Source organism: Fusarium vanettenii (genome assembly GCF_000151355.1).
Source record: "Fusarium vanettenii 77-13-4 chromosome 1 genomic scaffold NECHAsca_1_chr1_3_0, whole genome shotgun sequence".
In the NCBI taxonomy this organism is placed as follows: Eukaryota; Fungi; Ascomycota; class Sordariomycetes; order Hypocreales; family Nectriaceae; genus Fusarium; species Fusarium vanettenii.
In genome coordinates, this window is record NW_003315881.1 from 3,079,937 (window position 1) to 3,103,984 (window position 24,048).

General features: G+C 53.0%; 7 protein-coding genes across 7 annotated transcripts; 2 read left to right on the forward strand and 5 right to left on the reverse strand.

The window, feature by feature from the left end:
• Window positions 1-517: 517 nt before the first annotated feature.
• On the forward strand, window positions 518-1,563 carry NECHADRAFT_102388 (uncharacterized protein). Its single transcript, XM_003053727.1, has 3 exons — window positions 518-584; window positions 639-791; window positions 877-1,563. Exons 1-3 carry the CDS (start codon window positions 523-525, stop codon window positions 1,253-1,255), a joined length of 594 nt encoding a protein of 197 aa, XP_003053773.1. The 5' UTR covers window positions 518-522; the 3' UTR covers window positions 1,256-1,563.
• Window positions 1,564-1,719: 156 nt separating this feature from the next.
• On the reverse strand, window positions 1,720-3,162 carry NECHADRAFT_31259 (uncharacterized protein; the record flags this gene model as incomplete). The annotated part of the gene is made up of 1 exon (XM_003054430.1): window positions 1,720-3,162. The coding sequence occupies one exon, from the start codon at window positions 3,160-3,162 to the stop codon at window positions 1,720-1,722; it is 1,443 nt and encodes a 480-aa protein (XP_003054476.1).
• Window positions 3,163-3,703: 541 nt separating this feature from the next.
• NECHADRAFT_75242 (uncharacterized protein) lies at window positions 3,704-4,603 on the reverse strand (the record flags this gene model as incomplete). The annotated part of the gene is made up of 3 exons (XM_003054431.1): window positions 3,704-4,247; window positions 4,303-4,432; window positions 4,492-4,603. The coding sequence occupies 3 exons, from the start codon at window positions 4,601-4,603 to the stop codon at window positions 3,704-3,706; spliced, it is 786 nt and encodes a 261-aa protein (XP_003054477.1).
• A 371-nt stretch (window positions 4,604-4,974) lies between these two features.
• NECHADRAFT_75243 (uncharacterized protein) lies at window positions 4,975-6,467 on the reverse strand (the record flags this gene model as incomplete). The annotated part of the gene is made up of 2 exons (XM_003054432.1): window positions 4,975-6,294; window positions 6,345-6,467. 2 exons carry the CDS (start codon window positions 6,465-6,467, stop codon window positions 4,975-4,977), a joined length of 1,443 nt encoding a protein of 480 aa, XP_003054478.1.
• Window positions 6,468-9,223: 2,756 nt separating this feature from the next.
• On the reverse strand, window positions 9,224-10,537 carry NECHADRAFT_65813 (uncharacterized protein; the record flags this gene model as incomplete). The annotated part of the gene is made up of 2 exons (XM_003054433.1): window positions 9,224-10,287; window positions 10,338-10,537. 2 exons carry the CDS (start codon window positions 10,535-10,537, stop codon window positions 9,318-9,320), a joined length of 1,170 nt encoding a protein of 389 aa, XP_003054479.1. The 3' UTR covers window positions 9,224-9,317.
• Window positions 10,538-11,115: 578 nt separating this feature from the next.
• NECHADRAFT_31067 (uncharacterized protein) lies at window positions 11,116-14,119 on the reverse strand (the record flags this gene model as incomplete). Its single annotated transcript, XM_003054434.1, has 3 exons — window positions 11,116-12,878; window positions 12,929-13,743; window positions 13,791-14,119. The coding sequence occupies 3 exons, from the start codon at window positions 14,117-14,119 to the stop codon at window positions 11,116-11,118; spliced, it is 2,907 nt and encodes a 968-aa protein (XP_003054480.1).
• A 6,756-nt stretch (window positions 14,120-20,875) lies between these two features.
• Window positions 20,876-23,341, forward strand: NECHADRAFT_31169 (uncharacterized protein; the record flags this gene model as incomplete). The annotated part of the gene is made up of 6 exons (XM_003053728.1): window positions 20,876-20,997; window positions 21,064-21,274; window positions 21,332-21,434; window positions 21,515-21,814; window positions 21,862-22,258; window positions 22,306-23,341. 6 exons carry the CDS (start codon window positions 20,876-20,878, stop codon window positions 23,339-23,341), a joined length of 2,169 nt encoding a protein of 722 aa, XP_003053774.1.
• Window positions 23,342-24,048: the final 707 nt, after the last annotated feature.

Below are 24,048 nucleotides of genomic sequence, written 5' to 3' on the forward strand. Positions count from 1 at the left end.
CCCACCATCCGCGGCCCGCACTCCAGCCACAAACGATGACGTTGTCGATTCGAAAACGACGGAAGCAGCAAGCGCTACGTAGCTTGGTAGGTAGGTAGGCAGGTACCTTCCCTACCTACCTACCTTGTCCACCTACGTAGGACAGCTTGCTCATGCCAGGCTGAACTGACCACCTTTCTTCCTCTTCCTCCTCCTACAAATACACTGACCTTCCAGGTTACGAAAGAGCTTCTTTTCTTTCAAACACTCAATAACTCTTTCTCGCACATACGCTCTACTCGACTCGACTCTTTGCTCGCGTCCCCCGCCATCCGAGGCCTCCATCTTCAGCTCCGATTCTTCCTCCCTTGTTTTCTACCCCTCCTCGACTTCCACCGTCGCCATGACGCTCTACTACACTCTCGTATGCGCTCCCATATCCTAAGAGAACCGTTCTCGTGCTGCCTACTAGGAGCTGTGCGGTCGTCGTGATATCCTGTTGCTAATTGCGTGGTTCAGGTCTTTTTGTTGTTGGTGTTTGAGATGGCGCTGTTCATGCTCCTGATCATCCCGCTTCCCTTCAACGTTAAGCGCAAGATCTTTACGTACGTGTCTGCTCGTCCCTGTGTTGTTGGATAGCTTTGAACTGACTGTTGCAGCTTCATCTCCGAGAACCCCGTCGTCGCCAAGATCCAGTACTGGATGAAGATTACCTTCATCTTCATCCTGATCCTCTTTATCGACAGCGTCAACCGGGTCTACCGCGTTCAGCTTGAACTCATCGCCGCGTCAGAACAGTCTAAGCAGGGAGGGTACGTGACAAATTGCTCCCCTTCTCTGTCCTACAACTACTCCAAGCTCCAAGTTCCATGAACCTCGCTAACTATGTAACTATAGCGCCGCCGTCATGGGTCACGAACGTCTCGAAGTCCAAGCCCGCAAGTTCTACTCGCAGCGCAACATGTACCTCTGCGGCTTCACCCTGTTCCTTTCGCTCATCCTCAACCGTACCTATGTGATGATCCTTGAGGTGATGCGTCTCGAGGACAAGGTCCGCGCCTACGAGGGCACCAAGCAGAACGCCAAGGAGAGTGAGAAGCTGGCTGTCGCTGGAAAGCCCGGTGAGCTCGCCCGTCTCCGGGAGGAGCTTGAGAAGAAGGACCAGGACCTGCAGAACCTCAAGAAGCAGAGCACGCAGCTTCACAAGAGCTATGACGAGCTTAGCGACAAGTATGCTGCCACTCAGCAGACTGGTGAGGGTAAGAAGGGTATCTAAGCCATGTCTATGACATGCAATTCCCCTTGAAGGGATCCTGCCAATGGATCAACCGGCACTGGATCCAGTGTCGTTACCGATCACAGGGAGAATCAGAGGCCACGTCAGGCCAGCACCTTTCAGGGTACATGAAGAAAACTACAGACCAGGGTTATATGTAGCAGAGGACGCAAAACAACGGGCGGGCATAAGTTACGGATAAGCAACGGCGCAAAGTTGACGATTTTGGCGCGTACTAGGCTATCGATCGATCGACAATTTGAGATTGTATTCAATTTCTCAGAAGGATAGAATTATCAGGAATAGTAAATCTACCTCTGTGAAGTGTCATTGCTCTTGACCAAACTTGTTTGTTTGTTGGTGTCTAAGCCAATAGTAAAGTGAAGTTGATAACAAAATGGCCATCGCTATAAACTAGGGTATCCAGCATTATTTGGTCAAGCTGCCTTCTGTCCAACCCGATTTTAATAATCCATGTCGTACTTTTCCGGAAACAAAATACCATTCGCCATTTCCAATACTGAAAACTCGCAATCGTCCCGAGCATCATCCTCGTCCCACGGCAACAGGCCCATGGCACGCATCCCGTCGGCACCTCCGGCCTCGCCGACCTTTTGCACCGCCTCTTCTGCTTCTAAAGGTAGATCACCCGCGCGAGCACCGCCAAAGTCGGGACCAGATTCACCGTGAAGCAGTGCCTTGCGCTGGCGGACCAGGTAGAGCGCGTTTGTCTGGGTCAGCGGGCAGGCGGGGAGGTATAGGATCGCCGTCGTGGGTAGATCTGGACGACTGAGGCGGTCTAGGGCATAAACAGCATCGCAATGCCAGACAAGATAGTCGCCCGGGGCGAGCTTGGGTATGGGGATCATGCTACGGTTGAGTTGGAGGTGAGGGTGGAACGCTTCGTTGAGTTCTTGGGGGTATGCGGGGAGGGCGCCCTGGATGACAGACGAGGGAGGCTGTTCAAGAGTCCAGTTGTCTGGAGAAAGGAAGCTTGGGTGTGTTGGGGAGGACTCATTGGGAACAAAGAATGGCCGGAGGAGGAGATATGCAGTTGTGAGCCGTATCATGGGACACAAGAGGAGGGTGCCTTCGCCAACAGGGAGGTCACTTAGTGATATCCAACCCTGGAACATGCGGAACAAGCTACACGAGCCATCGCCGTTGTACAGATCGCTCGTCACCTTGAGGCGAGTGCTGCTCTCCCATGGATCCCACTCCTCCCATTCGCCGTCCCAGATGCGCTGATATGTTCCGGCCGAGCCGTAGCCGTCGGACTCCCACCGTTCCACGCTCCCGCCGTCGACGTAGACGCTCAGGGAGCACGTTTCATCCTCGGGGTGTCTGATTCTCATGCGATCGGCATAGCTGACGGGAAAGTTGGGACTGACAAGTGCTGCCGGGTCGGATGATCGCCAGAGGTTCATGAGGAAACGCTGGGTATAGAGTACATTCTCATGGCCTCGAGCCTTGATTTGGGCAGGGGACCAATATATTCCGTAAAGATGCGGATCATGAGTGGGAAGACGCTGTGCTCGCGGGTCCTCCTTCAAGTATTGATCCGTTTCTGTCTTCCACTGGGTAGCAACATCCCGAGGGATAACACCCCGTATGACAGCAACGCCCCGTTCCTTGAGTTGTGATGAAAATTCGGCAGCTTCGGAGTCCTTCTTGAGATGATCAAATTCGATTGATGGGAAAATGTCAGGGCCCTTGCTGGCAACAATGTCGATTTCTGTCTTGAGCTTGACCAGCAGTCTCGTCCATGAGGCTTTGATCTGGTCTTCCTTGCCAGCAACCAAGCCCCGCTTGATTCGTGCAAAACGGGAGGGAAGCGGTAGAGCTTCAGTGGTTTGGGCGAACATGCTACTTGAGGGCCCATGTCGGTGGTGACCATTGGACGCCATGTTGAACCCAGGATTTGGCTGACGAAACACGGTCAGAGCCTTTTAATTGCGAGAGCTTCTGCCCGTCTATGGGGGAAAGCCCGTCATAGTGGGCGTTTCGTGGGGCGGTGTTGGATTTATAATAGTTGAGTGCAACCCGCAGCGGCGCACGTTCTGATGGGTCGGACTCCACGATGCTATCTTTATCGTAACGTCTAGGTAGGCTAGTTCTCTCGATAGTTGTTCTTGGGGCGGGAATTCTTCGGTTGGAGTTGTTATTCTTCGGATGCTCACCGCCATGACGGGCCGGAGATCCGGTGTTGCCGCATGAGGTATCTTGAGTCTTCCAGCTATATCCTAATAGAGTAATCTGGGGGCCGGAACCGAATGACGCAGATTTAGCTGCGGGTGTCGTACGTCTTGAATGATCAGCTGCCAACTGGAAGACACGGCATTCTCTGTTGATAGAGCCTTGTGGGCTAATAGGATGAGTTTCCAATGTCATGGATCCGGGTGTGCAGCTGGGCGACTGCCGATGAGTCGTAGGTGGCTGACAGCTCAGTCAAGCCTTGACTCGCTTCGATCGACGAAGGACAGGGGCGTCGTGGGTTGCATCGCCGGCCTTCTCAACTCTGGTGTCAGGCTTTCGCTTCGTCGAAGATGGTGCCCTATTCTTCTTGGCCTCCTTGGAGGGCACCACATGGTCTGATGACTTGGGTGAAGCTGGTCCCTTCATCAACACATAGGCAACCCTTTCCACGTCACTTGCTGCAACGTCAAGTCTCTCGTGTAGATCGTTGGCCGCGGAGCAAAGGGAGCGGTACTCCTTGGCGTTGTACTTGATAGGGCTCTGCTTTCCATCGCAACATAGCCACCAGAAAGCCTCGTCGGCGAAAAAGATGACCCGAGTTGCATCATGAACGGCCAGGAGGAGAGATGCAGTTGCAGGGCCGATGCCCTTGAGTTTTGTCAAGATGCCAAGGGCCGCGTCGATGTCGGCGTCCTCCTTGTAGGCATCAATGGCTTGCTTGACGATATCTTCAGCCGTGTCGGCATCATTTGAAGACACAAGCTTCATCAGTGTTGGCCTGAATTTTCCGTGACGTCTGTAAAACGGTCAGATCCATCCTTACATGATTGATCAGCCGCATCTGCACTTACAACTTCCACTCAACAAGGGTTTTGATGTCATCAAGCTTCATTGGGGTGTCCTTGCCAGGGCTGAATATATCCAACGCGTCATGGTAACGATACTCATCAAGCGCCTCCAAGGTCTTCTGACCAGGTTTGGCTGCAGTCATCAACACCCGAATTAGCACAGCTTCCAAGAGCGCGAATCAAACGACATACCACCCTTGGTACTGGAGATATCCTTGATGAGAGCCGGGTACTGGCTCAGGAGCTGGTTGAACTCGTCGATGGTGATCTCGTTTGCAGAAGCGATGGCGGTCTTGGAAGCCATTGTTGCAACACGCCCTAGGATTTCAGGCCGGTTCAATTGAGGGTTCGGCCGGCAAGAAGAAGGAACCTGAAGATTGAGGCGAGCGACAGGTTTGAATATAGTGCGATAGGAGAATAGCATGCCAATGATTCTTGGTTGGTGAGGTTGGAAGATGAAAGACGGAAGCTGGGTTTGGAGGCGCGACGCGATTTCTGTGGTGGCCTTAGCCACACAGTAACACAACACAGCACCAAACTGGAAGGCACGCCGTGAGACACACTTACATCCACCCTCATCACCTTGACCAATTCCTTCATCTCCCCTCTTTCAAGACAATTTCATTTCTCATTGAATTAAAAACTTTAACCAATTTGGCCGCGTATTGTGTCATCCTAGGCCACCCATTGCTCCTCAACCTCTCCCAACAGCTTCCACAGCTTGTCAAAGACGTTGTCGGCATCATATTGCTTCTTCAGCGCTCTCAGTCGCCTAGCATTTGCCCCGAATGCATTCTCTGCTGAGACGGCGTCAGTGCTAACGTAATTGATGTAGTTGCCCACGCCGTCCTTGAGGCTTGCGTCGTTATAGCCAAGGTCACGGGCCGCCTTCTGGTATTCGCGGTTGAACTCGCGGATCTTCTTGTCCAGGCTTTCATCCTCCCACTTCCACACGATACCGATGTTGTAGTAGTTGCCTCGCGAGTTGAAGGCCGTCGACTCGATAGGGACTGATCGAATTTTGCCGTGGGGAGTGCATTCGAGGACCACCATGCTACCCTTGGCGCTTGGGTTCTCGTCGATGAATGCCTCGAAACGATCGCGGATTGCCTCAGCGGTTGACAGCTTGAGAGGGAGGGTGAAGTTGCTGCCACCAAACATATATCGGCTACCTGCAGCAAACATGGCGTCTCCGCCCTTGTTGACTGATGGATAGGGCATAGGCCCAATCTGCTTCATGAGCGCGTCGAGCTCCAACACTGGGGCAAAGTACTTGGGTCCATCTTCGACGGCATTTGCTCCAACATGTGCCATCTGAACGATGTTCACTAGAGGACGAGGGGCCTCTGGATCCGGGCCGGGAGGCGCATGGGCGAAGCTGGCGATGAAGGCCTGGTTTCCATCGTTGGTTTCCTCCCACTTGTTGAGGAAATCGACCACGGCAGGAAGCTTGTCTTTGGACAAGATGACGAGGCCACCCCAGATCTCGCCCTGTGGAAATACTCTGCTGGTGAACTGGGTCACTACACCAAAGCTGCTGCCGGCGCCCCGCAGAGCCCAGAAGAGGTCAGGGTTCTCGGATTGAGAGGCAGTAACGATGCTTCCGTCTGCCAGCACAACCTGGCAAGAGATCAGCTGGTCGATAGCCAGCCCGTGGAGGCCGGACAATATGCCATATCCTCCGTGCAGGATCAGTCCGCCAACGCCCGTGTGCGAAACGGTGCCTCCAACGGTCGCCAATCCATGGGGCCAGAGGGCATCATCAACGTCTTCCCAAAGACAGCCTCCTCCAAATGAGACGGTCTTGACGGCTGCATCTACCGAAACGTCCCTCATAAGAGCTAGGTCTAGGACCATGCCCTCGGGGGAGGGGGAGCTGGAGGATTGCGAGGTACTGTGGCCGCCGCCCTTGACATTGAATTTGATGCCATTGGCGGTTGCGAATTTGACGACTGCACTCGCTTCCTCAACGGTTGCGGGCTGGGCTACGGCTGCCTGAATCTGAAGTTAGTCCCTGCCGTGATGCTCGAAGTGTTTCAACTCACAGCTGGCTTGACACAGGTAAGACTCCATCGCTGGAGACTAGCTTCATATCCATCGTCTCCAGGGACCAGAAGACGTCCCTTGACTAGTTCCTTTCGCAACGACGAGAACTTGTCTGCTGTCATTTTTACTTAATTTTCTGGGTTTGGCGAATTTGTACGGATGATCACGTCTGCAAAAAAGCAGGACGTCGGGCGCCCTTTTATGCGCCTCTGGCTTGGAATCAGACCCCAAGCTCACCTCAGCGACGCCGAAGCTTACGCGCCGTGGACGCCGGATCTCAAAGAATGCGGGGACCTCTTCTCCAAAGAGGCTTGGTTTGGATCCTTGGGATTGGCGAGCTTGTGTGGATGCAAGTGGTGGCGGTAGACAATAGCACGCCGCGTCTCACACCTAGCCTTGGAACGGATGATGTGTGGTTTCCTTTGCCGCGTGTTATTTGGTGGCAAGAGATGCCTGACGAGCTTGTATTCTTCGAGAAGCAGAAGAAAGCTGATGAATTGCTCACAGGTTGCTGAGAAAATGTCGTGGTTTCGTAGGATTGATCGACAGTTGAGACATTGGTTGAGGGATCCAACCACGCTGGTCAAGAAATAAACGAGATACCAGACCGGCAGAGAGGATTAACTAACTCATCTAAGATTTAGTAAATAATTTTCTATAAGTATAATGATTTTTTTAAGAAATATATCATAATAATAGTAATACTTTAGAGCCTTCTTCTTTATTTTTCTTTCTTTTATTAATTATATTTAGAGAAGGATATATAAATATGGATATTTATATTGGTATCTTTTTTTCCCCCTTGACCTGGGTGCCAATGATTGAAGCAAAGATTGGCTTTCGAACCGCCGTATTGACTCGGCGAATCGGCTCGAATCCGTGGATATGTTTACCATTGCTCGCTTCTCCTTGGAGGCTATGCAATTGCTATTAACAGCAAGGCGTATCTTCTGAGTAGCCGACCATATAATAGCCAATTAGTTGTAATTGAGACATAACAAGGGTGAGGGACGCTTGGTCTACTTCGCTGAGTTGATGCGGTAGGATAAAAGATTATGTAGCCTGAACAGTCTCTACCACCACAAGCATTTGAAGGCCATAATAGGACTTCTTTTCTCATCACGGTAAATAGCACACGATCATGTTGTTATCGTCAGATTTCTTGCTGTCCAATACTACCGTATTCCAATTACGCAAACTCGCCCGGTGTGCCAGGTTGTAAGCGAGCTATCCATCCCTGGAAGCATCAAGTTTGAAGAAAAAAAACGACACAACTTGAACATTCTAGCTATGGTAAACCAGGCCTTAAAGAGATTCAGATGCTAAATACTTTTACATATTGGGTCTATTTCTGATACTCTATTGGCATTCTACAATCCTCGACCAATTGTTTAACATGCTACATTTCACAATCAGGCTCAGTATTACCGAGAAAAGCCATGCACTATGCGACGAAACCTGACATGTTCCAACGATTCACGCATGTCTTGACTTGAACAAGGCCTGGATTTAGTAGGATAAATAGAGAGCGGTTTCTAGTGCTCCTTGACGTATGGAAGATACAACTCAGTGGCTTCACTATTGCTAACAGGAAGACCTGGCGTCCATGCATGTAGTTAGTGGAAAGATCTGCGTCCCTTCAGAGCATATTATTACCTCCTCTGAAGTGATAATCAACCTGACCCCGTTAGAGAATGTTACTGTGGATTCCATATTGTCACCTAGTGCCCGAGCATTTATATTCTGATAGCTCACTTTATGTTCATTAGAATACCTTTTAAGCTTAATATCGACGCTCCTGTGGTCAATCACCTCGTTACTCCTCGGTTGAGCAATAGTCGCTACCTCTACGTATGGCGGTCATGGAAGTGTGACTGCTGGTTGAGAAGCCTGAGCATCTATCGAACCCATCTCCGGCCTTTATGATTTATACAAAAATGGGGAGGATTATCTGCAGGAGGTGGAAATCAAGTAATGATTCAGGAAATAGACCAAAATCTTCCATCATGATTGGTATGACGGGTGATTGTCTAGATTGTTGGTATCACCGGGAAAACACGCACTGTGCAACGAAACGTGCCATGCTCCGGAACGGTCGAGACCCTTAAGCGACCTAACGTGAAAAGAAGGGATGGAGAAAGAAAAAAAAAAGGTGCCATTTATAGATAACGGCCCGTGCAAACCCAAAGAAAAGAATAAATGGTTGGTCCCCCTCCGTTTTCCGTTTAAAATCCCATCTTACATTCTTTCAACACCGCCAGTAGAAAAAATCTCTCTCTACCTTTTGTTCTTACACTACCACACACGTCGCAATCATGGGTAACGTATGTTTAATAGCCTTTCAGGACGGTAAATAGCATTCAGGACTGACTGAGAATACAGGGTGCCAAGGCTCAGCAGAAGCGCGAGCGCGCTCAGAAGGAGGGCAAGACTGCCAAGTCCCAGCTCAAGGTGGTGAGTCTACAATCGTCCTCTCTAGACATCCCCTGTTCGAATACTGACTCTTTCGAAAACAGAACAAGCAGGCTTGCGACATTCAGTGCCAGGTCTGCAAGTCGACCTTCCTCAAGACCACCAAGGGCCCCGCGTATGTCCCCCCACGATACTCCCGAGTTGACCGATCTAACAACTTGTCTCTAGTCTCGCCGAGCACGCCGAGAACAAGCACAGCAAGACGCTGACCGAGTGCTTCCCTACCTATGAGCAGTGATCGTGACGCTCTTGGACGAAACGAGCCTTATCAGAGCACAGATGATTAGGCGTAACCAAGGGAACACATTTGGGAGCATTTTAGCGAAGCGAGGCGTACTTTGTGTGTTGTTGTGGTGTGATAGAACAAGGGGGCGTGAAGGTTGGGCACGAAGATGATGTGACGAGAAACCCACGACGGAAATGCTTTTACATGGTTCTTATGATTCGCTTGCTATGATTCCACCGAGAGATAATGTTCTCTCTCCCTCCATGCCTGCCACTTAATGAGCCTCTACCGCCTTGGGAGGTGTCTCGACCACCAGTGCAGCCTCCTCCCGCTGCTTCTTGGCCCTTGCCTGCTCCTCACGGATCCCAGCGAGAATATCCGGGTACCAGCGCTCGCCGACGTCCTGGTGACTCTTGACGCGGTTGCGCAGTGTCGCCTCGCCCAACGTCTTTGAAACGCCTCCAGCGCGGAACGTAAACTCGACATCGTCGATACGGCCACCGTTGCGCTCCACGATTTGTCGGCGCTGCTCTCTTACGCTCTCCGGCACGAGGCCCACGCCCACCTTCTCGAGGTCTTCAAACTCTGCATCCATTCGCACGCCCTGGAAGAAGGGGATAGAGAAGCGAGCTCCTGAGCCAGCGGCTGGCGAGAGAACGCGGTGCGTCGTTGACACACAAACTCCTTGCGTCAGAGCTTCAAGACCCTGTCCGATGGCAACGACGAGCGTGCCTGGGATGGGTTCGCAGTCGATCCACTCTCCACGGACGTTTTGCACCTGCAGTCCCTTGTGGGAAGTTGCTTGGAGGAGGTAACTCGTGAGCATGCTGTCCTTGTGCGGTCCAACACCCTGACCCTGCGCATCACCCCCACGACCGAGCTCGGCAAGGTCCGGGTACTTGACGATCTTGAGCTTATGCTGCTGATCAACGTCAAAGTACTTGGCAAACGCATCACTGGGGAGCTCGATGGCCTCAGCGATGAGGGAGGTGAAGTAGATGGAGATGTCGCCCATGCGGTTCATGTAGTCCGTGTAGGTGCCCCGAAACCCGGGGATAGACTCCTCGGCGGGCCATTGGTTGGGCGCCAGTAGGTTTCTGTAAAGAGGGGAGCCTTGCTTGGGGATTGGATGCTCTGTTGAGAGGTCAATCTGTTCGCGGTGGTCAATCTCTCCAGCTGTGATTTCGGCAGAGAGACGAGAATAGCCCAAGAATGACGGGGCATTCTTCATCTCGATCTTGAGCCTGGTTATGCGTTAGTATTCATAAACTCTTCAAGTAGAAACAAGACTTACTTTTCCTCTTCAGGAATATCAAAGAATCCCTTGCCCAGATCAATGACCTTTTGAAACACCTCATCGGGAATGCCAACATTCTTGAGATAGAGGAAGCCAACCTCCATCAGCGCATGGCGGAGCTCCTTCAGAAACCCAGGCTTGGTAGCCGGATCCCGAGCCGCAGCCAGGTCCAGAATTGGAATAGAGGTGAACGACATGGCCAAGCTGCAGTGAGATAGATAGATAGTGTGGCAGATGAGATCGACAGAGGGGGTTCAGAAGCTCAAAGTCCCGGCTGACAATGGATGCAATTTGTTGATTTGTAACTTGGTATCTTGGTCTTGTCTTGTCTCGCAAAATAAGTAATAAAAAAAAAGATAGGTAAGTAGCCAAGATAAACTCGCCCATCCATCACATCCCATCACCTCATCGCGCCATGGCGCAATTGGTCCACTAGGACACACCTTTTTCTCTTTCCTGCTTCTTCTCTCGTCTCCCCGCATCTTGCAGTGTATCCACGCCCGACCCGATTCCCGGTTCCCGGTTCCGCCGATGGATGCCGGGTGGCGTCTGGTTGGTGATTGCTTCCCTCCAGCCCGGGATGCCGGTTTCGGTAATGGTGTTACATCTGCACATGTTTGAGTCTGCTTGTCTTCAATCAACCCCGTTCAACGCCGACGCCCGCAATGCGATGCCTGACAATCCATGTACTGGGATCTTTCAACCAGACCACGTCTAGTATAATACATTGGGCTTGGCAAATAGCCCACTTCACCCTCGTATATATCCTGTCTTATCATGAAGCCGAGAGAGGCTTTGTCGCGAGCAGGCCCGTAACCTTGTAGAACATGTCCTCAATCGGAGGTGCGGCGAACGCAGGAGCAGCATCAAAGATGTCTGTCAAGTGCTGCTGGTTGATGACGCTGTGGTGAACATCGTCGTCTTCCATATCCACATCCTCGACTTCGCCTTCGCCTTCAGCCTCGGCCTCGTCGTCACTCACCATCTCCTCATCCTCATCAATTAGAGCAATCTTGTCACCGCTGTTAACCACAGTGCCTTCAAGACGCAGGTCCTCCAGAGGCTGAACAGTGGCGAGGGATGAGGGGTCGGATCCCTCTGCAACTACCCACACCTGAGCTGCATCATCAAGAGCAATGAAACCGCTTGTATCAGGAGCAGATACCAGGCTCACAACCCTTTGAGGCGTGCTGCGCACCAACAAGGGCTCTGTCTCTTCAGGCTCAAACACGGCCAGGAGGGAGCCCTCGCTCGCTGGCAGAGCAAGAGCAAAGTGCCCAGAGGTATGATCAACGGCAAGCTGAAGCAGCTCGTTGGCTTGTAGGGATTCGGGCATCACAATACCGTAGCGAAGCTCATCGCTCACAACATCGTAGACCCGCAGCTCATCAGACAAAATGACGACAAATGGCGAAAGGGCACGAACAGACCGCAATTGACCCTTCCATTGGCCCTCAAGTGTCTTGACCACCTCACCAGATGCAGCGTCAATTACATAGACCGCGCCAGAGCCAGCCGTTCCGAAAGCAACGAAAAGGGTTGAGCCGTCCTCTGAAAAGGCAATGCTTCCCTGAGGCTCGTACTTGACGGACGAGTCGGGGACGTCAACAGTGCCGTCTGGGGACACACCATCACCCACAGCAATGACTTGCGAGCAGCTCCAGGTAAAGACCTCCCGGCCGTTGGGGCCCTTGACGAGAATGCCATTCTGAGACCTCGTCTTGGGGCGCCACAGGCGGACTGAGCCATCAGTGCCGATGGTCGCAAAGCATGTCGAGACGGGGTTCGACGCCAAATCAAGAACCGCCTCGTTACGGCTTGTAGCATGAGGCGCGTTGATCCTGGACACAAGAGCGATCTGGTCTTCGCCCTGTCGCGCCTCCCAGAACTTCAGGTAGACTTCTCGTCGCTCATGGATGAATTGGTCTTTCATATCGCTGAGAACATTATCCACGTCTCGTGATGAAGGTTCCCAGGTGTCCACGCTAGCAAGCCACTCTCCATCCGCCGAGAATGCGATATGGGTGATAAGGGGCTCGCCAATGGGGTGGCCCTTATTGGTGATGTTGACATCCGTGGGCTGAGTGCGAGCCAGGGCTTGCTGTGACACACTTCGGAAAGACTCGAGGTCGAATGTCTGCAGCAAGGGAGCAGAGAACCCTCCCGCAAGAGTAGCCTGACGACCGTTTCCAACACAGACGTGCAATCTTGAGTGGTCGGATGGGTTAATGGCAGCTGGGATTGGCCTTTGGACACCTTCAGGCGCCTTCCACGTTCGCTGAACCAATTGATCCTTGGGCGTCGAGACATTGACAGCGGCTGACTGAATACCAGCAACGTATGCTGTTGGCTTCATCTCGGCGGTTGAAATGATCATTGCCGAGTTGTCATCAAGGTGGACGGCGTAGGCTGATCCATTTGAGGAAACGGTGATGTTCTCAACACAGCCAGAAAGATGTGGCAAGAAGTCTTTCCTTCCAGTGTCCATCTGCCATAGTACCAATGCATTTTCGGAACCTCCAGAGATCATGTAGTGGCCTGTTATAAGTCAGTATGATGGATGCAGCCACAAGATTTCAAGCACATACCGTCTCGTGACCATTTCACCGCATGCACAGCCCTTCGGTGCCAGTGGAAGTTTTGTGCTTGAATGGGCTCCTTATCAGAACCAGACTTGGCAAGGGCCTGGCTTCGAGCCAGAGCATCGCGGTAGAGATAGATGGAACCACGGGCGCCACCAACAATAATGTCGAGCACAGGCGCAGTCTCCTGTCGTCCCTTTCTTCCTCCTGTCGCTGGCCTGGGGTACACTCTGAGATCGAGGGCGGTAACGAGGTCCGGGACATCGAAGGTGTAGATCTCATACTCCAAGGCCGCCAGGTTGTCGAACTGAGGTTGGGAAGGGACACCAAAGAAGAGGCGATCGTTGAATCCACCGACCAGGACCTGGCCGTCATCGCTCGCTTCTAGCAGTTGCAGACCATTGCCTGACTTCTTCATCGCCAAGACAACCTTGGGTTCAGACTCCGCCTTGACATTTCCTGAGTATGCGACAACCTCTATCCGTCCGGGCTTATCCGACTCGGCAACAAGAACGAGTTCCTGTGCCTTTCCAGAGATGTTCTTCGTCAAGACCACCAGAGCATTGGCAGTTCGGGATCGCGTTTGGAACGACGCAGGGGTCTTTGAGCTTGTCCAATCTACCTGGAACACATGTCCATCGGAGCATGCGACCCAGATGATATTCGAGTCTTGCTTTGAGTGCCGCATTGCGACAATGTGGGCAGGTGCCGAGGTCTTTAGTTCTGACGAGTCGGCTGCGGTGATTGGGATTCGGCGCACAAGCAAGGAGTCGGCTGCCGAGTACACCTGGATCGAGGTATTGTAGGCGAGAATGAGATATCTATAAAAGTTAGCCAAGGCAGTCCCGGTGGCGCTCGAGGAACTCACTGTTCATCTTCAGTCAGGATGGGATCGATATCGAGCATCCTGCCACCCATGGGCTTGGATACGCGCCATCCTGCCTCAGCATCCTCGAATTGTCGGACAATCTCGAGCTCCCTGGGTCCAGGAGCCTCCAGAGCTCCTGCGAGCCCATCCAGTTCAGCTACGACGCCATTTGCGCTGGGCAATCCACTGGCATCCGACTTGCGCCCATTGGCCTTGTTCAACTTCCGCTCAGCTCTAAGGCGCTTCGATCTCGAGTCGTTCTCATTCAGGTCCCGCTTGCGCTTCTTGGTCGGGTCGTGTTTCGTCCGGGGATTCTTGTTGCCAGCCATTTTCGCCACCTCTTTCTGTCTGCACAGTTGAGACAGATATCGAGTGTTGCTCTCGTGACGGGCAATAAAGTTTTGTTGAGAGGTGGTTTGTCCAGGGAAAAGGCGCCTGCCTGTGCATCTGCTGGGAGTTCGCAGAAATTTTGGTCCCGCTTTGGTGAACTTTTTGTTCCTGATAAGATAAGCCGGCCTCCGGACAAACGTCGGAAGGTAGAATTTATTTTCAAACTCGGGAACGACGCCAAAGAATCGCGAGCTTTCTCCAAGACGCATCCATCACCTTTGTCGCAAATCTTCTCGAGAAAGCCATTGTTGCCGCGCAACTCTATCACAAAGCCAAGATGATTATTCCCATCCGTTGCTTCTCCTGCGGAAAGGTGACTAGCCCTCCGGCATCACGTTACTCGAGTGACCTACTGACTAATTGTTTAGGTCACTGGCGACCTTTGGGAGCGTTACCTTCAACTGATCGCAGATCCCCGAAAGACCGATGGGTACGGCAAATCCTAAAGCGCAATCGAACAGAGGCTAACACACGTATTCAGTGACGCTATGGACGAGCTCGGTCTGAAGAGATACTGCTGCCGCCGCATGATCATGACCCACGTTGATCTTATCGAGAAGCTTCTCAAGTACGAAGACACCACCGAGACGATACGATTCCCAACCCGATACTGACATCTTTCTAGGTACACGCCTGATGGCCGAAACGAGAAGAAGCAGCGTCTCAACGAGAACGAATAAGACCAGCTCTTGACAATGGAACTTTAAGATGGTGCATGGTTTGGCGTTAATGGAATTTAAACAAGTACCTCGTTTGGATGGCGTATGGAAGACTTCCCGTTGAAAGAGCTAGAGCACGCGAGTACTCTTAATTCACAGTGTCTTACCCAAACGTGCTCGAGCTGCCCAGGTGCACTACACCCATTGACTCTCTTGGGGCGTCATCTGCGCCCAGCTCTCTTCTTTGTATGGCGGATCGACATGATCAGTCAGCAAGAACCCTCGGTTCCGTATCCTACCCTCAAGTGAGGTTGATGATCTGAGCGAAGTGCCATGATTGCTTATTACTTGGCGGATAGGTTACTTTTGCACCTCTCCAGGTCTCCCCCACCACCCCCGTCAAGGCCTGTGCGCAAAGAGCGGTGGACAAGCGCCTGTGACAAGAGAGAACAAAGGGGATGGCCAGACATCATGCGCATAAAGTAACGCCTAGGAGATGGAGCTAACAAGCTTCTTCGCTTAACGAGACCAGCGATGCAGCCTTGCATATCGAAAATCTCACCTGACCGAGCACCGGCCGTGACAAGTCTCGTATCAATCCGGCCTGTTGGTGTTGGCCGAGGCGAGGCCCTCTCAAGGAGCCTTCCTGGTAATTCACGCGAAGACTGTTGGCCGAACCATGTTAAACAGCAGGCTTGTAGAAAACCTCGCTGCAGGCCAACAACTCCGCACCGCAAGCCAAACGATTCGCCGATCCAGACTGTCGGAGACGTAAAAGGTCCGAGTTCACAGACACATCAGCAGAATCGTCTCATTGCAGGGCTCGGCATTCTCGGGCCAACCTCACAGGAAGGCCATGTCCGGGTTGCCGAGTGTTGTGTGTCAGTAGAGACATCTGATGGCAGGGTATGCAACTCTCGATGAAGGCCCTGGGCGACTGGCCAACACTAAGGATGAGTCGGGATGCCACCCCATAACAGACACTGGGACTCCGTGCAGAGCCTGAACACCACATGTGGCCATAGGGCAGGTCAGTTGGTGTGCCAGGTTTGAGGAAGAGACGTGGAACAAAGCATTAAGGCTGAACTTGTTGACAGCCAATGTGGAACGCGGCCGACATTTGAGGCCAGCCACTCAGTTTCCAGCCCTAATACACCTAGACCAGTCAGCCTATCCAACGTGTCGGGTCGTCCTCTAAAGAGTGAGCACTTGGAGGTTGGTCTAGTTAACACCAAAGGCGGGCGAGATTCGCCATCTGTTGTGATTGGTTGTGACAAGGATACAATGGTATCCTCCTCAACCGTCTCATTTGCCAAGATGCAATCAGGACAACCGGCTCTGGCAATACCTGATGGTGTTATAGAGCCAAAAATTCTCCCCTGTGCCCTCTGATACTGGACAGTCAAGGCCAATCCACAGCTCAACAAGACAGATTGCCGCGCCTGGGTGGTCAGACGAGTTGCTGAAAGCGGGCAACAACCGCGCACTTGAACAAGCGGCATGAGCCATTCCGCCGATCCAGCACGATGTTTTGCTAGGGCCAACAACGAGACGGCAACCGTGCCATAAGAGGTTGGCTCAAGCCGTCGAGTCGGGTTGCACGGCGCAGCAATATGCGATACCGCGTCAATTGAATGGGGTTGGGATGTCAGGCCGCGCCGGCGCCTAAGCATGCAATGCACTTTCAACTCCGCCCTCTCAGATCCTTCCTTCATCGCCATGGCCTCGGCCGCGTCAGTTGCACTCTTGCCCCGGACTTTTAGCTCGAAATGTTCAACAGGCCGGCCAAGGAACTCGGAGCATGTGCCTCGACGCAACCAACATGTTGCAGCGTGCTCGATATGTCAATGGGCAGGCAGCTTGGGTAACATTCAAGCTTTCGGTGCCTCTTTGCTGTGGATCCCGGGACCCATCCCGGAAGGAAGAAGAATCACGCCTCAGCCCCGTCTCTGTGGGTTGAAGAAGGGATCGAGAAAGGCATCCGAATTCGAAAGAACCAGGAAGCTTGCTTCCTGTAAGAGCGAACCCATGGAGTCTCCAAGGGTACACTACAAGCTGGCCAACGGGCTCGCGTCCCCGCACCGCCTGGATGGGATAGAATCGTTAGAGCGGTTCCGACAGTCTGTCTAGCGCTGTGATAGCTGAAACGACGCAGCAAGCATAGGAGCTGTCACCACGCTAAAATGGCTCCTGGGACAAGAATCCTAGCCAGGTCAGTCTCCAAGTTGACATGGATAATGCAAAGACTAGAGGATAATCCGCCAACAAGCCCTGGATTTTGAGCCCTTTCTCTTTAGGATTGTCGGTCGAAAGACTGTTGATCAAAAGCAATGATGGATGCCAGACTCTCGGGCGTTTCCGCAGACGCATGGACATTCTGGACGTCAACAGCATTCCGCGCCGAAAGCGGAAGCACCCTTCTCGATCACCTTGAGCCACAAAGAAGCAAAGTGACAGATAGGACGAGGCTTCAGACAAGACTGTGACCATGAACACGGTTTACGTAAATCAACAATGTCCATGCCGCTTCGACACTGAGAAGCAGGCTGAACACCGTTCCAGCCTGTTGAAAGCCACTCAAAGCCAATATCGGATTCAAGGCGCACAGCCAAGAGAGCGCGCTGGGCGCTCCAACAAGCAACAGGGGAAGGGGCTTTGCGTCACGGAGGCCGCTCTGCGGCCCCGGCTAGTGGGACCACCGGTTTGTTTTAGCGTTGCCAAAGCCGCCGGGACCAGACTGCTGGGATCGAAGAGGCTGATCGCTGACTGGCCCGTCTGGCAATCTGGTGGCGCCCCTGCGCGCCCAGGGCGTTTACCAGCACAATCGACAAGTCCCAGAGTGTGGGATTTCGAATGGGACCTGCGCCCGGACTCGCTCTCGAAGGAAGTGGAGGGAGGGAGGTCGCTCCTCCGGCGGCCAGACCAGACCGGACATGGCGGGCTGAGTTGCTCCCAAAACGAAACAACAAAGAGAAACCATTGATCATGGTTTGGATGGTCACTAGGGCACGGCTTCGGATTCAGGTGGCCCGAGATCACAACAATGCCCGCATGATGGAAGGTTTGAACACAACCAACATGCCTCCATCCAGGTTTCGTTCGTATGATGAAAACCTTGGAAAACCTCGGCCGACTGGGCCGTCAACAAGCAGATGGATGACACGCTATGCAGAGTAACGACATGTTGGTTGTCGGCGTGCAAAGTTGCCATCGTCACACCGTTAGACCTGCATTCGTCTCAACATCGGGCTTTAGAATGCATCCTGCGGGTGGCACCCGTGCCGAATACAGGCTGATTGGGATAGGGCGGGCTGAGGTCGGTTGTCGATCATTGGGATGGAGAGTTGAGTGTCACATTCCGTGCCGTCGATGCTGTGCAGCAGGCCGTGGCACATGGCATTGACAAAGGGAACGCTTCGCCTGCCAGCCCGACAGCCTGCTTGCCTGCTGTGCTGCGCAACGCAACGCAGAGGGCTCGGTGCCGTGCGTGTTTGGACGCATCCTCGGCCAAGTCCTGCCTGCACCAGACTTTGAGATCCACCGAGCCTGGCAATTGGGTGGGCTGCAACTCGTTGGCGGAAGCGATGGGGTGGGGGACTGCGGAGGACTGGCCAGTCCCACCGTGAGTTAAGCGCCGACGCCTGTCCTTTTTGATGCAGCCCCACGGGTTAGGAGGCCACGCCTATCCCCCTCGACGAGCCTGCCGGGGTTTGACTGGTCGGTTGCTGGCGGTGGGCGCCTGGGGATGTTCTCTTGTATCCGTCGAGCATGTGTGTTGATGGGATGGGCGCAAAGTAACGCGAAGCTGAGCACCCGCAGATCCGAAGTCAGTGAGTCAATGGGTAGGTAGGTAGACGAGGAGGGCAGGCAGACGGAGAGGCATGGACTGACGAGATGAGAGTCCGACGATGACGGTAAAGGAAAAGATCCATGATAGATAATACAATGGATGTTAAGTTGGCCCTCAGGTAGACACTTAGCAGGCCTTGGGATGGGGAAAAGATTGCGATCCAGAAGTAAGGCAGGTGCTAGCAGGGATGGGCCTCCCGTCCTTTGATCCGTTCGTCCAAGCCTGATGGTCCAGGGCTCCTTCCGTCAACGGCGATGATCACGTTCTAAGCGTTTTCGGTGTACTTGCCCTCGGTACTGGCACTGGATGTATCATGGCTTGGGTCATTATCAGTGTTTTTTTCTTTTTGGCCAGCTTGAAAGTGCAATTCAACATTCAACAACTTATGCCTGTCTCAGTTGGGCACGATTGATTCAGCTCGTTCTTCCGCGCGAGGACACCCGTTGAGCCTCCACCTATCCCGTACACGGTAGGTAGGTAAGCAGTCAAGAGAAGGTTGCATCGACGACACCCTACTTATCCCGCCAAGGACAACACCAAAGGCAAGGCAGCCGGATAGAAAGGGGGACATTGACGTTAGCCGCTCCAGCCATCCATCCCGTCGAGTCGATGTAATTCCGCCCTGAGCTCGTGTCCTTGAGTAGGTGTTCTACCGTGTACTACACCCCGATACGACTGACTTTGGGTTGCCGCTATTGTTCTGGCACAAGCCATCTTCTCCTGACCTCTCTCTTCTCAATGATACACAACTAGTTGGGGTCGTATTTATCCTAACCTAGCCGAGTGTCGAGCTCAGAAAAGCAAGAATTGGCTTCGACAGAACACCAGGTAACATGTTTCTCTTCTGGCCCCCAACTTCTCTGACTTCCATCCGTACTTCTCTCACTCAAACCTACGCCCGACTTCTTGTCGATCCACACTGCTGGTCCACCCCCGAGTCGGCAACAGCACGCAGCTTGAGGTGGCTCTTCTGGCTGGGGGTCTGTCACAAGTCGACTCTTAGCCGCAGAGCCCCTCCGCTCCGGTACCAGCTCCGTCCCCGTCCATATCCACACATCCCATATTCCATCCGCCAGGGCACGCCCCCATTCATGATCCCCCGTCTTTTCCACCCTCGTCCCTCTTCCCTCGGTCCTTGACGATTGGTATTTCCAGTTTGTCGGGTTGTCCTTGCTGATCTGTGCAATCCAGTAAGCCGTCTCTCCCCGGTCACCAAGGGTTGGTTTTCTTGACAGCAAAAGTAACCTGAACTTGAAGAGGAACCGAAACTTTTGTTGCTCAACATCCATCGCGCCTCTGCCTCTGCGTCTCTTTTGTTTCCCACTGGCCGCGCCAACAATCGCGTCCCGACAAGCGCAGGCCGCAGCTCCGGCCTCCACCAGAATAACACTCACACACGCACACACACATCTCATGGCAGCAAGGTAGCCGGCCTGACCCAAAGCCAGCTACTCGCAGGTGCCAAGGGTAAGATCACCAGAGGTTGTGGTTGGTACTGTGGTTCCCATAGCTCACTGCTTGACAGTAACAGAAGCTACCTGCATTGCTGCAGCACCCTTGCCAACAGGGCTGGGGTGTCCCATCGACAAGGGACCTTGGCTATTGACCCCTGTCAAATTGGCGTCTGCCTGCCTGAGTCCGTCGCTGCAACCGCCCGCTCCAGCTTTTGGCTCGGCCTGGTTCTTTAAACCTCCCGCCCTCCATTCTGTCCATCCTCTGCTTCTCGCCTCGACCTCCCGGTGAGCTGGTTTCCCGTTCCGACAACTGAGGTGCTTGCTTCGTTTCTGGAAGCTCTCTGAGCCCTTGCTTCAACATTGGTGTCTTGCTTAGCCGCCCTGAGCTTTGCGATCCTTCTCCTCTCCCGCATTGCCTTTTTGGAAGCATCGGCGCAAACCATCCGACCTTGGGACACCCATATCCCACGGGCCTCCTCCCGGCCGCACGACCGCCGACCACCGACCGACCAACACCACACCTCCTCGTTCCACTGCCACGATAGCTATCCCACTTGGGTCTTTCTTCTTCCAAGGCTGGGCCACCGTTCAACCTTGTCGCATTGCAGAGTCCGCAAGGCATTCTTGCCTTGAAGCCTGTCGCTGCAATCCGTCTTAAGCTTCCCTCTCCTGCTGGAGTATTCGACGACTGGCATCGGCCCTCTTCGATAGTTCCACCCCTTGGCTTCAGTCATGGCCCTCGAGGCCCCTTTGAGGTCATCGACTGGAAGCTTGCAATTTCCCTTTGCCTACTACCAGAAAGAGATGTCGACGTCTACAGATACTGAGAGCGTTCGCGCTCCCTTCAGGCCAGTGTGAGTTGACACCAAGACTGCTTATCTTAATGCGAGTGCACCGGCCTTTTACTGACCTTATTCTAGCTCCTCTCCTCCGAGCACCGACTCATCTTCCCTACGGCCTGGCTCTATTCATCGCATGACGAGCTCATCCTTCAATGTCATGAGCCCAAGCGATATTGTAGGCCCATCACCAGTTACATCCAATGGCACCGAGACGACCGAAATAGAAGATGATGTTGCAGAGGATCTCCATCGAGAGGTCTCTGAACCAAGGCCCTCACGCCGCTCCGAGGTCCGTCTCCGAGATCCAAACTCCAATGGTTGTCAGACGCTGACTGACTCAATGTAGCTTTTGATGCTCACGACCAATCTCCCTGAAAGCGTGCAGCAGACCAGCACCGATGAGGCAGTGTCTGTCATTCATGCACCTGAAAGCTTTGCCAGCTGGGCAAGTGAGATTCAAATAATTGGCAGGATATCACATCTAATCCACGATATAGGTCGCTCCACCATCAGCGCCAGAGGGGTCGAGTGAAGAGACAACTCTCAAATCCGATGCCGAGAGTTTACCTGCTGCCAATGGCTCCCCCAAGAACTTGTCGCATAGCTCTCCCGATAACTCTCCCGAGAAGGTATGTTGTGCATGGCCTGGCTTGCGATATGCATCTAATTCGTCATCAGACATCGACGCATCCAGCTCGTCCTCCGATTTCAACCGATGTCAACCCTGTACAGTACAACATAGATAGCGCCACACCACGCGCTCAAGATTTACAGTCCATGTTGGATGAGGGCACACGGTTACGCTCGAGTAGTACGAGCAGCCTTGAGAGTGGGTTCAGGATAGGTCATGGCAATGTGCATGGCTAACACTAGTAGAAATCGACGAGCAAACTGAAGCCGAGGGCGACGACGACGAAGCGTACGAGTCAGACGGCATGCTGATGTCTCATCACCAAGATGAGATCGAGACTTTACGAGCTGCTCTTGCGGAATGTTGGACTCTATGCAATAGTCTTTCCAAACTGAGTTCGATTCACCGCACCCGTGCCTTCAACAAATCCAGTGCCCCCGACGCACATGAGAAGGCATGGCGAACCTGTTGGAAACTCTGTCAACGACTTTACGAGAATCGAGACGCAGACGCGAGCTCATTCAGTATTAGAATGAACCTCGATCTCCTCCGTGACTTCTGCCAAGCACTTTTTGACGTGCGGCAACGTAACGACGAGACGGCGGATTCAGTTCTTCGTGTCAGCTTTGAGCTTAACAACCAGTGAGTGGCATGTATCGAGATGTGCTCTCTTTCTAACGCTTGGACAGCCTGTACAGTGCTCAAGATGGCACCCTACCCGAGGAGTTTAGGGAGCGGACGTTGGACTTTTACATCGCCTTGTGCCATCGACTCATGAAGCAACGCAGCGAATTGTCTGAGGAGACTGACCACTTGCTCGGCGCAAGCTGGTCTTTGGCAGAGATGCTCTTTAACCTTCGGCAGAACAGGCGCGATGGCAGGCCTCCAGATGAAGAGCTTCTGAGCTCTACTGTTCAGGCTTGTTGGGAGCTGTGCGACGTATTCCGCGACAGCTGGGCACAGATTCGGCCAGACAGGTCCGTTTCTCGATCGAGTCAGACCTTCAGTCACCACGCCCCTGACCAAAGCGGCCGGCAAAGTCGTGCGTCGAACCCATCTTCAGTTCCCTCGAAACATGAGAGCGCCAAGAATATTCGACCAGAAGAGAAACCCAGGAAACCACCGATCGTGCCCGAGACTCCAGTGACCGAGTTTGAGGATACACCCATCTCCCCTCAGAGTCGTTCCCCTACGATGCCCAACATTCTGGTTCTGGGAACCCCCAGCGACAACAGTCGAGGTCGATGGTCCAGCAGTGCTTCCAACCTCTCGAGCTACTCCAAGAGCAGTGTCAGGACGTCGAGCACAGCAACGACAACAGCAACGTCCGAAGACGCCAATGTGACACGCGCAAAGATCCTCGTTCTCCGAGCGGCTATGAATCTTGGCTTTAACCGCGATGCCATCACCGACCCCAAGACCGCTGCTACCGCCTTGCAGAAGTTCGTGCAAGACCTTCCTGCCGGCTCCTTTGGGTCCCTTCTCTCCCAATCGGCCTTGTTAGCACAGTATAAGAACTCGGTGCTAATGGACTCGATTATTCCCCGACACCATTTGTTGCCAGGCCGGGGCAAGCGAGTCACGGCACGGGAAATGGCCAAAAGTATTCAGATGATGATGAAGAGTTCTCAACGATACGCATACCTGCGCGACCTCTTCCGAATCGTATTCCAGTTCCCGATGGAGGAGGTCAATATCCAGCGGGATGTCACCATCAGCGTTTGAGAGACCATGGCCGAGGTTGTGCTCTCGCCCGGCAGCGTCGCTGTCGTCGAACTATGGCACTTATATGATGACTACATAATTTTATTTTTCTTCTTTTGGAGGACTTTCTGAATGGAGGCAGAGAGTCATGGCAGGTTGTTGGAGGTTGGTGTTACGGATTTCATCTTCTACCTTATACGAAAAGACATGACGCACAAGAGGAGGAAATGAGGGATTGTTTTGAAGAGGTTTACGTGGTGGTCTATTCGTTTCTACATGCACGAGATACCCTTTTGAAAGGCTCTGGCGGGCGCGTTGGTATGGATATGAGGAGGTAGAGGAGGGTTGGAGAAGCCGGCAGCTGAAGCCGGAGGCGTCGACCGTTTCTGTCATTACGTGGCACATTGAAGGATTTCACATCTCATAAGCACGTTGGATTGGTTCTAGGTTACCTATTTATAGCGGAAGCGAAGGAGCTTCGGTCAAGAACTAGGTATCCAATTAAGATATCTAACTTTCCTAGTTCTGAATTCCTCTGCATCCAGTTCAACTCGTACATGTGGTATTGCTGGTCTAGGAGCTTCTCCTCCATCCGACGTCCATAATGGCCCAAAGTCCTGGGCGAAACAAAGTCTCAACGGCGGGGATATTCAGCAGCTCGCAAATCTTCGGAGCAGGTCTCGCCTCTTCAACTTGCTGGGTGTTAAATATGACTGTTTCTTACGCAA

Bases quoted from the DNA above. Each gene is read 5' to 3' on its own strand.
- NECHADRAFT_102388 (XM_003053727.1), top strand. From the start codon at position 523: ATGGCGCTGTTCATGCTCCTGATCATCCCGCTTCCCTTCAACGTTAAG. The intron at 585-638 runs GTACGTGTCTGC...TGACTGTTGCAG, and splicing joins GTTAAGCGCAAGATCTTTAC to CTTCATCTCCGAGAACCCCG. The intron at 792-876 runs GTACGTGACAAA...ATGTAACTATAG, and splicing joins GAACAGTCTAAGCAGGGAGG to CGCCGCCGTCATGGGTCACG.